The 12,881-nt window shown below is 41.5% G+C and overlaps 1 protein-coding gene across 5 annotated transcripts in view; it reads right to left on the reverse strand.

The window, feature by feature from the left end:
- The window catches only part of FRMD4B (FERM domain containing 4B), a 325,272-nt gene that overhangs the window by 15,219 nt on the left and 297,172 nt on the right, over positions 1-12,881 (reverse strand). For all 5 annotated transcript variants that reach the window (XM_032411740.1, XM_032411738.1, XM_032411737.1 and 2 more), the window contains 7 exons: positions 7,858-7,934; positions 6,489-6,627; positions 5,866-6,007; positions 4,777-4,910; positions 4,562-4,681; positions 3,018-3,246; positions 165-221 (listed from right to left, as the gene is read on the reverse strand). In XM_032411740.1, the coding sequence (XP_032267631.1) occupies positions 165-221; positions 3,018-3,246; positions 4,562-4,681; positions 4,777-4,910; positions 5,866-6,007; positions 6,489-6,627; positions 7,858-7,934 (898 nt within the window). The remainder of the gene's footprint in view (positions 1-164; positions 222-3,017; positions 3,247-4,561; positions 4,682-4,776; positions 4,911-5,865; positions 6,008-6,488; positions 6,628-7,857; positions 7,935-12,881) is intronic.

Raw genomic sequence — 12,881 nt, forward strand, 5'->3', positions numbered from 1 at the left:
CGGTAGAAATTAATCATAATCTCCCTTCCCCAACCATTCTGCATAAATGTAAGTTAGTTCATTCTACTTCTCCCAAAAGAATAATACATAGGCTTTACTTAAAGAAACTGTCTTAATATTTCAGAATATATAACATTTTAAAATGAAAAAGAAGAGCTACTCACAATCATCATAGGTGGTAGTGTCAGACAAGGAGCTGCTCTCTGATGGGATTATGTCTTCTGTGAATAAAAATAAGTGCCCTTAGAATCACAGAGCATTTATACACCTATGGTGAATTTAATAAAGCAATTCTCAATAGAGTCCATCTTATTTTTATTTAGTAAGTATAACTAATTACAGTGCATTAAGAATAATTAATGATTATAAGAATGGAATCATTTACTAGTAAAGATATAAACATCTTAGGCATTGTACCAATATGACACTGGACTATTTCTTAAAATGGAACAGATTTAGGGGATCCTGGGTGGCTCAGTCACCATCTGACTCTTGATTTTGGCTCACGTCATGATCCCAGGGTCGTGAGATAAAGCCCCACATCAGGCTCCACTCTCAGCACAGAGTCTGCTTGAGATTCTCTCTCCTTCTCTCTCTCTCTGCCCCTTCCCCCACTCATGCACTTGCTAAATAAATACATAAATAAATAAACAAATAAATAAAATCTTTAAGAAAAATGGGACCGATTTCAAGGCAGTTTTTTGTTTTCAACTAGTTTTCAATCTAGCTTCTACATGGGATGAAAACTTTACCTTATACATTGAGGGCTTACACCCAACAAACTGGAAAGAAAAATCATGCCATTCATGTCATAAATGCTAAATGTTCTGTAAAATACACTTGAACCCTCATTTGAAAATCTGCTGTTAGTATAAATTATTTTTTGACCCCTCCCTGAAGAAAAGGGCCTTTTCTTAATAGGTGAACACTTTGTGGTGCATGAGCTTTTCAATTAGACCCAGGTTTCTCACGTGGCACTACTGCCATTTTGGACTGGATAATTCTTTGCTGGGGGGAGCTAAGAATTTGCATTGTAGGATCTCCAGCCTCCACCCACTGTCTAATAGAAGCACCACCATGTCCAGTTTTGACAACCAAAAATGTCTGTACACATTGCCAAATATTCCCTGGGGTGCAAGACTGCTCCTGGCTGAGAACCACTGAATTAGACAGACCTGGGTTCCCATCTTGGTTTTGACACTTACTGGCTGTGAGACCTTGGGCAAATGACTTAATCCCTCTTACCATCACTTGGCTCAACTAAAATGGGAATAAGAATAGTACGTAGTATGCACTGCTAAGGTGAATGGTAATTAAAATAATGGATGTAAAGCCTTAGCCCAGCTCCTTGTACAGGACAAACACTCAATAAATATTAGCTGTAGTTTTGCTTTTATTACCTAGACACAGCATTCTGGTGGTTGGGAATACCCATAATGCTCCTAAGTATTACTGCTGCTCATCAGATGTTAAAAAATGTATTTAGCAACAAGAGTCATCTCAGATGTGTTGATCCGCCTTGGCAAATCATTCCACACACAGGGGCAAGTCCTGGCAAGGTTACAGGCAAATACAGCACCTTCGTGTAGGCTTCAATGCCATTAGGAAGGGAATCTCTCACATCTGATCTCAAATGTTAATCTCCATCAGAGCCGGGCAGACTATCTCTTAATTGGACACACAGTGGCGTTTGAAGGCAAGGTGCCAGCGTAGTCAGCTGTCAGGCACACTTAAAAAAAAAATCTACCCAATATATGCTCAACCATTGGCACCATCTGCTGCCCAAATGTCACTCATTATAAAGGAGATCACTCAAATCTTGCACAGTTTGGGGATGAATGGGCCACAACAAATGGTTATGAAAGTTAAGTACACTGCTAATCACCCATCTCTGTAGGTCCAGAATGTAACCACCTCCAAAGCCAACTGGATTTCTCATTCAGAGTCAAAGCCATCCTAAATTCTCCAGCTGTGGCTGACGAACACTTGTGTGTTGATGTCTGTGCACTCACTTTCCAAAAGCCGTATCTCTGCTTTATAAACCATACCGCCCTAAACCCGAGAATGCGCTAAACCTAGTCACCACATTTCATCCAGTCTGACATATATAATTATTTTATGTTTCAGTAAAACAAGAAAAAGTATTGCCAGTTGTAACTGTAGTACACCATCTAGTACAAAAATTATTCAAATTTCACAGATGTTTAAATGTGAAAAAAAATAGTCTTGGAATCAAAGAAATATAATCACATTTCAACCAACAATCAAGGCTGAAAACCATGCCGATAAAGTTAGGCCAACTGGACTTGAAATCTACCTGAACGAGATTTTCAGTGTATTTTTTTTCCTGAATATGAAAATCGTAAGTATATAATGTCAAGAATTTTTGAAAATACAGAAAGTATTAAAAGAAAAATTAGTTACTTGAAATTCCACAACTGCTAGTATTTTGAAATATTTCCCAACCAGTTGTTGTATGTAGATATTTATACGACGTCAGGATCATGTTGTGGTTACGGTTTAATACCCTTTGCATTTCATGTTATATCACAAGCATTTGTCCACAGCTTTAAATAGCCTCCACAATGACAGGATGGTAAGAGCTCTTTTCACAAATGTTAGATAGGTCCTTAAAAAAAATGTTATGTCCCTGCATGAAAAACCTTTGAGAAACGACTGGGTAGGCCTAGTACTCTTACCACTCTGTGCTATCAACTCTATTTCCTGCAGTGATGTCAGGCCAGTTAAAGGGGATTACAAACCAATATTGCTATGAATGCTCCTTCATCCTGAAAATGAAAGCAATGCAATAGTATAGTATTACAAAAGTGAGAATGTCACTGAAAACCACATTTATACACTGGCAAGACTGACATCCCAAACCATTTTTACCCTAAGAAACTTAACTTTTAAACCTGTTCTTTCTTTTATCTCTCACCAAATGAACTAACTTGGAAATGCTATGTACCATCACGAACCTTGACTATGTGACTGGAAAAACCTTACTGATTACGAACCTGGTAAAATAACCGTTGCTTTCTGGCTGGGTTTCTTTCCACATCTGATTCGGTATTCATTTATCGCGTTTTCAATCTCCTGAAGCTTTTTCACCGCATCTGTGTAATCTTGCTTTCGTTTTTTCTTCACGGTTTTACAAAGGTCTGGCTCGTTGGCAAGTTTCTTTGCAGCTTCAACCAGCTTTTGCTGTATTAGGAAATTGCTCTCCAGTTCTTGCAAAGCAGGATCCTGCATTTATACAATGATACTGGTTCTTGTACATTCTCAGATCAGATGCTCTTTGAGAATAAAACCTTCCTAAGTTTACTGCATAGGTATCTTCAAACACTTTTCTAGAAGACAAGACCTCCCTCATCCATTTACTTACACTCCTCACTACTCCAACTTTTTTCCTTTTAAAGAAGGGAATGGCCTTTCATTCATGTAGTTGGTTGGGTGAAGATTATATTTTTCAAGGAGAGATTCTTAACCCAAGATTCACAGACACAGAAGGTTATATTCACATACATAGCTTTAGAAACAGATACATTTGGGTTTGATTTCTCTTTCTGGTGGTTCCTGCTTCCATGACCCTGGAGACACTGCTTAATATTTTAATGTTGCAGGTTATTTTCATTCTGCATCTCCATTTCAAATTAGAGAACATCTACCTTGTAAAAATATGGCAAAGATTAAATGAGATTGTGTGTGTTCATTGCTTAGCTCAGGACTGGGTATACTCAATAAATTGCTGAGCTCAGGGGCGCCTGGGTGACTCAGTCGGTTGAAAGTCCAACTCTTGATTTCGGCTCAGGTCACGGTCTCAGGGTCATGGGATGGAGCCCTGTGTCGGGCTCCGTGCTCATCAGGGAATCTGTATGAGATTCTCTCCCTGTCCCTCCGTTCCTCCCCCTGCTCATGCTCTCTCTAAAAGAAATAAATACATCTTTTTAAAAACTTGCAAAGCTCACTCTATTATGGATGGAAACTGCTATCATTTTCTACAGCCAAATGGCTAAATTTGGGCAAGAAACAGGAGTAGGGGCCTACGATCTGATGACATGCAAATAAGAAAGTACACTCTATACTGGAACTTTATTATACCTGAATGCTGTACATGTATTATGTCACTTACTACTCCTCATATCCGTTAGTGGGAAGAACAAAGATTAGCCCCATTTTATGGATAAGGGAACTGAGATCTGAGAAATGACATATCAGAAAGGGCAAACGTATTCATCAAAGGCTTCTCTGTTTTACATGGAAGCGTCTAATGCTGATGCTGGAGTTCTTCATTCTTATGGTCATGGTTCTCAGTTATAAACATTTGGGGTTTGTTTAACACTCTCTATGCTTGGGAGGAGTAAAGTAGTGAGAAATAACTCAACTGTAATTGGACTGTGCATGAAAGAAAGAATTCGATTTGGTCTACTCTATCACTTTCAAGTGGCGAGATAGAAAGGTACGGCAGGGACCCAAAAACCAAAGAAACAAGTCAGCCACATTCAGCTGAGGGCTTTTCTGTCCGGCTGTTAACAGAAATGCTCAGAGCTGGTGCTCATACCTGTTCACTTGGCAGCAGGTTGTCATCCAATTTGAACGCGGTGCCTACACGCCTTCTGACCTGAGGCGGTTTCTCACCTACGTTCAGCGGATATTCTTTTGGCATTTTGCCGGTGAGCTCCTGTGAAACAGGACAGAATCGAGAGGGGGATAACTGACACTGACCAGATTGTCAAACACAATGTGACAAGTCCCCCAAAAGCAGAAGACACTCACAGCCTCCCGCAAACAGATCTTCTTAAGCTCCTCGACTTTTTTCAGGAGTTTTTCCTGCAAGAGCTTTTCCTTCTTCTTGAGCTCCAGGATTTTCTCTCTCTTTTGCTCCTCACTAACTTCTGAGTCTTGAGAACCTGGAGGGATTGGAAGGGAGGGCAGGGAAGGTTTATACAAGGCATGTTTCCTTCCTTTTTTAAAAGACAAAGGATTTTTAAGCCCGACCTGCTATTAAATAATAATTTATTTCTTTTCTCCTTGTTTCTGAACATAATAAAAGGAAACTGGAGAACATTTTCTCATGCTTCTGGGCATCCAACACAGCCTGGTAATTATATATACCTTCTGTATTTTGGCTCAGTCATTCTAGAAGCAATGATAAAATGCTTAATGTTTCAGACACACTCAAGGAAGAATTTCATTTTTCTGAGCAAGAGAGAAGGTAAGATGTTCCTGGAGATAGTTGTTTAGAATGTCCTTGTAGAAAGCAAGCAAGCCAAGCAAAGGAATGTTCTGTGCCTCAGATTAAGAGTTGACAATAGGATTTAGATGGGAAAATTCATTTGAGTTCAGTTACATATACTTGGTGATAAGAGATTCCAGAATTTGGAATGAATCTCTCTCATGGTACAGTTCAATCATTAACTTTAAAATGTCACCTCCGTCCACATATACAGGTACAGAGGCACGGCTTCAGGGCAGCAATCACACTGGGAGGTGGGGTTGGGGTGAGGTTTGAAGCTTGTAGTCACGTTTGACTATATATTAAGTAGAGCATTAGACAACTGTCTGAATCAAAAACTAAATATTGGGAGAAGAAGAAGCTGATAGAATAGATGGGGAGAAAATGTCCTTTCAAGTTACCCCGAGGAGTTCACTATCTTTGTAACCAGTGTTGTTTATGCAAGCTGACTATTTATAATTTAACTTTCCTTTTACTTTTTAATACATTGGTTTATGCTGCATGCTGCAGGTTTTGATAGGCTTATTTACTCCCCAAATAATGGGTCTAAAATGCATTTAAAAGTGGTTTATGACCCCCAAAAGTAGTTTAAGACAATAAAAATCATTTGTACTTTCCCAAAATGTTACCTGAAGAGATTAAACTGCCATTGCTCGCCATGATGAACTGAGTTTTGGCCTCCAGTGTCACCATTTTGGAGACCCTCGGTGTTCCTGTCTCGGTCAAATCCATCGCGATATCGTCTAAACTCCTGGCTGAAGGAATTTTTGCCTAAGGGGTATACAACATGGAAACAGAATTCATTCAACTGAACTTATTTCAAATTAATAAAATGATTAAGTTACTATGGAATAAGTATGTCAACACAGAGGACAATTTAGAATTTTTACATGCCCAAGTGACACTTCAGAAGAAAAAAATACAAGACTTAAGCTTTACAATGAAAATGTTTAAATATGCATGAATCTCCCTCATGGTACAGTTCAATCATTAACTTTAAAATGTCACCTGTGTTCACGTATACATGTGCCGAAGAAAAGTTGGCACGTCTCACAACTTCTAAATCAGGCTATATACTGCTCCTCTTTTAAATGTAAGAAAAATTAAAACAGTTGGTCAGAAAGTTTAAAAAGCAAAAACTCAAAGAACAAAATCCCTTGTGCTTGCATCTTTTCTGAGGAAGCTTATCTTCTGAGCAGAAAGCAAATGAAGGAGGGAAGTCTGTTCCTATAGAAACGCTCTAGTGACTTACTTTGCTTTGCTTCCGGTCCAAGTAAAACTGATGCTGACTAATTGCCATTACCCAGATGGACTTGATGAGAGAAGGGTTTGCATACCACGTTTGCACAAAGAGGCCACTTTGCCCAAAGGTTCTTCTTGACACAGAAATCCTGAAAGATTAAGGAAAGCATTCGATTTATTCACCTCTGGCCCAGCACACCACAAAATGTACCCAGTGAGGAATGTGATCATGAAGTATCTTCTTATTTGTTTTCCTGCTGCCGCACTCGGATGTTGAGAGGAGCCAAGCTTCTGATTTTCTCCTTTTATGAAGAAACCCGTTGCACCTGGATAATCTCTCTTTTTTTTTTTTTAAACTAGCATGTTCAAAAATGCATATGCACAAACTCCAAAGGGTAAGAACTACTCAAATTAGGGGCTGTACTAAAAACATTTACTTAAAAACCACAGGATGTGTGACCATCACAAGAGGTCAGGAATCAAGGTGATAATATTTCAAAGATAACGCAACCGAGAGGGCAGGGTCAACACCTCCCTCAAGGTAAAAGAGCATTTCAGATCTAGGTAGACTTATGCAGCTCTGACATTATTAGAGGATGAACATGATAATATTGTCTGCAGATATGCAAGTCTGAAACTGGTCCAGTGTACTGCTTATGTACCAGATAAGAAGAGGAGAGAGGGTCAGAGGAGGAGAGGGTGAAAGGAGAAGGAAGGGGGGGCAGGCAGACGCTGTGGGGAAGGAGGGAGAAGGGTACCAATGTTCTTTGTAGGAATTTGGCTTATCTCTTGGTCCTCTTTTTGTCACAGCTGTTTCCCCAATCCCTCTGACCTCCAAGCATCCATAAACGTATCTGAAAGGCAAACACTGAGGACTGATAATGAATTCCTCTGAAGAGCTCGGAGAGCCTACAATCCTGACTTCAATCCGTGGCAGTAACTTGGCAACTGTTGTTTTAGAAGTGGCCAGGAAAACCAAATTAAAAAAATGAGCAAAGGATCTGAACAGGTATTTCTCTAGAGAAGATATACAAGTGGCCAAAGAGCACATGAAAAGATGCTTAGCCATCATTAGTCATGAGGGAAATGCCAATCCAAGCCAAAATGGGCTATCACTGTATGCCACTAGGGTGACTATTAAAAAAACAACAAAAACACAACTATAAATAACAAGTGTTAGGGAGGATGTGGAGAAAAGGGAACCACAGACGTTGTTGGTGGGAATGCAAAATGGTAGAGTTACCCAGCAATCCCCCTCCCAGCTCTACCCAGGAGAAATGAAAACATGTCAGCACAAAAACGTGCACATGAGTGTCCCTGGCAGCAGGGTTACTGGGATTGTCACCACGACCATATAAAGAAAAGGCTGTCGTCCTCACCTCCGTGGATCGTGAACTTCAACGGCGAATTTTTTCTCACGGAAATATAGGTTCTCCAGCTGTTTCCATTGGAATAACTACGAAATCAAGAATGCAGAAAAGACACACAGCTTTAATTAATGCTGATTTTTCCTAAATCTGGAACTCAGCTTCATCATCAAATAATCAAGAAGGTACACTAAGGCGAAGCACGGATATGTGATGCAGTCTTGTTGCAAATCAACAACCTGAAACCATTTTATTTCTTTCTCTGACAGTAATCTTCACCTTACGAGTAAATCTACCTTGAACGCTAAAACAGGCCAGTGTGGGGAACATGCATACTCTTTTTCCTCTGACTCAACTAAATAAAAATAGTTAGGAAATCCTCACAGATTCCAGTAAGCACATGCCTTCTGATCAAAGATGTTGACTTCATATTCAAATGGAAAGATATTCAAAGGGATGTTTCAGTAGAACCACGGATGAAATTTCAAAAGAATGCAAAGTGAAAGTAAACGGGACCCCAAGCAGGGGTGATTCTCTGTGATACCAGTTTCCCGCCTACGAGAGTTCCCCTAAACGCGACAGAAACCGAGTGCCAGGAACTGGAGCAGAGGTGGGGAGGGGAGTAATGTGGGGTTGCCCTCTTGGTTTCTGAGCTAGAGCCTCCAGTTTTTGTAAATAGAACCCACTTCTATATTCCCACTGCTGACCTTCTAATGTTGCACTCGGTGTCATTTGCCAATTGGTTAGAAGAAAGAGAAGTGAGCTAGCAATGTGCATTTGAAAATCAAATAATTTGTAAAAAGCAGCCCATTCCCGAGGCCGAGTGCCCTGCTGTATTTTCTTTCTTTCTTTTTTTTTTTTTAAAGATTTTATTTATTTATTTGACAGAGAGAGAGATAGCGAGAGCAGGAACACAAGCAGGGGGAGTGGGAGAGGGAGAAGCAGGCTTCCTGCTGAACAGGGAGCCCGATGTGGGACTCGATCCCAGGACCCCGGGATCATGACCTGAGCTGAAGGCAGACGCCCAATGACTGAGCCACCCAGGCGCCCCCCTGCTGTATTTTCTTTCCCAACCCCCTGGTACTAGCCTGAGCCTCAGCTTTTCCTCTCAACTTGGAATTTGTCCCACTATTGATGATTAGTAGACTTTGGATGGAGTTTGAATCTTAGGGGAGAATTTGAATTGTCTAATTGCAAAGCACCATCAACACAACCATTTCCTGAAGTACAGGAGCCAAGACTTTTCACGAACATGTGAACCTCACGTAAAGGAACAGCACAAACTTAAAAGTTCCTATGCACATGTAACCAGGAGACAAAAGCGTTCAACCTGGACCCCCAACCCCAAACACAGTGAGAGAAACCAGCACATGCTAAGAACACAGCCCTTCGTGGTCCGATCACGCAGTCAGTGTAACTACAACAATCACCCAGGTGGCAAGAGTTATTAGTGAAAGCTTAAAGCTACATACCCATTTCCTAAAATGTCCGTAGACTGGACGCTTTCATTTCTTTTCATCCAGATTCCAAAAACAGGACAGAAATGTGAAGGAAAACCCCAAGGCTCGCTCCACCTCCCCTCTCCCAGACAGCAGCTCCGGTGAGTTCTGAGTTTCATAAGACACCGAGGTGTAACTCAATTTCACAAACAGAGCCTCCCACGGCTGACACGCTACTGACATCAGCAACTCTAGCGGGTGACACCTCCCCAGTTCTACTCCTTCCTCCGATCAGGGAGAAAGAGGGCAAAGTTCTCCCTGGCAGATCTTCCCAGAAGGGAGACACATTCTTTTAAATGGGCCAGAGCAGGGATCCTGATGATACTTCCCGGGAAATAAGCTGCTTCGAATCCAGGCACAAATTTCACTGGAGACTGTCTCAGGGAGACATTGCTACCCCAGGTTTACTCACCCTGGGCACGAACAGGTTCTACAGGAAGAACCACAATGCAGCTCAGCTGTGTTTTTCTTTGCGTCCATTCCCACACACATAAAAACCAGGGCCGGACTTGAAACATGATCTCTGAAAGCCACCACCTCCCCCTCTTATCACTTACAAATGGGAAATACTAGAGCTTTTGCCTCCATTCAGCAAGTCCCTGCATCAAGAGCAAACATCCTCCCTGCAAGCAAAAGCCCTACTTAAACGGTGAAGGGCTCCAGGTTATTTAAGGAATTTGAAATAATTAGATGGCAACTGGGTTTGCAAAAGAAGTTAATGGTACGAGACTGAGAGTCTTCAAGTCTAGAAGGCAAAGCTGTTTCCCCACCTGAAATCTTAAAAGTTTATGGAAAATGTGATTTCATAGATGTGCCTGTAATAGCCTAAGTGAACTGGAATGACACAGACTTAATTCGCAGTGGCCGTCGCCGCTAGGGTGAGGATGGTGGAGTGTACCAAGGGTTTGCATTCTGGTTCCATCACTTGTTTTTTTGTGTGTGTGTGTCAGGGGGTAACTTGCTTAACTTCTCTGAGTCTCAGTTTTCTCATCTGTAGAATGGGAGCAACGCCTGCTTCAGAGGGTTGTTGGAAGGGTTCAGTGAGGTTACATTTATGAAGCACTTATTCCCAGCATCTGGTTTAGAATAAACATTCAGTAAGTGATAAAGCTAGTTGTAACTGTTATGAAGGACACTCCGTCCAATCCCCTAATGTTATCATGTCTTTGTGAGGATGGGGGACTGCCATTAAATAGCAGAAACAGAAGTAGAAAGAGCTGTCTGGGTCCCACATCTATCTTTCCACTGACGAGAACCAGTCAAGTTCTTCTGTTGACACATCGGGTTTCCAATTCTGTGAGTTTCAGCCTCTGTAAAAACTGCTATATCTCTGTTGATTTCATCGGTGGTTTCCTGATACACCCTCTGGGTAGGAAATCTATTCACTGTTCCTGTATCGTGGAGGTCAGAGAGGAGGAGGGAGGGGTGGGTCAAGGGCACGCCCACAGACAGACGCATGGCAGCAAGCTCCCTCCTGTCTGGGGTACCCAGAAAAGGAACGTGCCAACAATGCTGAGGAGTGTGCACCTGCCACAGGCTCGGGGCGGGGGGGTACCTCCCAGGCTAATAAAAGACTGAGGGAAAGCCTCGGACAGAAAGGATCAAACTGTCTTTTTGAATCTTAACAAATCAAAATTAGAGGTCACCCAAAGGTGTAACACCAGACCAGGATGGGAAAGGCATCATCAGAGGCTTTTTTTTAATAGCGCTTATAATATAGGCTAATCATTTAACTGCAAGTTCACATGGAAATGACTAAATTTGGGATAGTCACAGCTGTACTGTATGACTGTACATCAAACAGTGACTCACATCGGGTGATCCCTTGCTGTAACCTGAAGCAAAACCAAATCACTGTATTATTGATTTATGCTTTTTTCATTAAAAAAAAAAGTTATACTTGATGAATGTACTGTTAGTACTCATGATCAAGTGAGTGGATGAGTTTTGCCTTTTGGAGTCCCACAAAGAATTTTGCAGGATCATGGGCTTTTAGAAAGCCACATTGACCACCTTCTATCCAGCCATCCTTCTATCCATCAAATGCTTATGTGCCTGAGAGTGAGTCTGCCCAACAGCCCTACAGGGAGTTACTACTTAGAGCCTCATTTTGTAAGACAGACCACTGAGGCTCAGAGCGGTTTACATAAATTGTCCAAGGTCACAAAGCTAAATGGGGGCAGATCTGGTATTCACACCCAGGCACAACTAGGCTCCCCAAACCCCACTGCCTAACCAAAGTACACCATCCTGCCTCACTCATCTGGGAAGAGGACTCAATGGAGATTTTTTTTTTTTTTTTTTTTTTAACAAAAACTTGGAGTAATTCTCAGATCGACCTCACAAGGAAAAAAAAAAAACCCAGCAGTTATAACAGCCATTTGCAGAAAAGGACTCTGGGACCCTCAAATTTTACTTGCACTAGTGGTTCTCAACCAGCAATGATTTACATCACTCCCTACTCTCATCCACAACCCTCAGGCCATTTGGGGAATATCTGGAGACATTTCTGGTTGTCACACTGCAGGAGGGACAGGTGCTATGGGCAGCTGGTGGGTAGAAGCTGGGGATGCTGCTGAATATCAGGCCATGCTCAGCACAGAATCATCTGGCCCCAAATGTCAACAGTGCAGAGACTGAGAAAGCCTGATTCAGAGGATAATTTTTGGTGATATACCTATGCTTTGGTAGATGGAGTGTGTTGATGTAGAAGATGAAATGTTTGCTCCAAAATAATGAATGCTGGGGTCCTATTTTTCTCAGTTAGGTAATCCCCTTAGGAACAAATGGTTGTTCAGATTTTCTAAATGCAAATGTTACCCACCAGAGGGACTGAACACCACCCATCAGACTAGAAGAGGCCATGCTAACAGAGTCAGGTGTGCCGAACAAAAATGTTATAACATACCAAAATGAGACGTACTCCGGTAGCAAAAATTACCTTTTGAGATGTGATATCATAACCCTCCATACATGAAACATCACGTCTTAAATGCAAGGAGTACAACACTTGGAGTATTTTAGAAAAAGTTTAGATGAAGTTCTGGTCATCAGGAAATGCATAATATAAAACTCTGACCATCCAAGGGGATGTGATCTCCCCAGATTTCCTCTGTGGCTGAATCTCTAACCTCCCAAGGCCGACCTAATGACTTCCTGTTAATACTTGCAGTAGAGGGCTCCCCCCACGTGGATGGTACAACCAGGGCCGACCTGCTGCTGAGGGGCACCTGCATGGCTCATTTGGGGGTTTACAACTGACATCTCTTCTCACAGCTTGGTGTCTAGCCCAGTTATTAAATATTTCAGTAAAATCCCTAACTTTGAATATAATTCTGTCTTTCCAGATGGGCTGTCAGGTCCTTAATGACAGGGACTTGGCTTTTTCCTTAAATGGAATAAAGAATATAAAGTACTAGCTCAGGGTCCTTGTACATGGGCTCAATACATTGTTTTTGTTGTTGTTGTTGTTAAAATGTAAAACTGGGGAAAACTGTACTCTCTTGTTAGAAATTTGTTTCCTAAGGATGAATGAAT

This window comes from Phoca vitulina, unplaced genomic scaffold, assembly GCF_004348235.1.
Source record: "Phoca vitulina isolate PV1807 unplaced genomic scaffold, GSC_HSeal_1.0 scaffold13, whole genome shotgun sequence".
Taxonomy (NCBI): domain Eukaryota; kingdom Metazoa; phylum Chordata; class Mammalia; order Carnivora; family Phocidae; genus Phoca; species Phoca vitulina.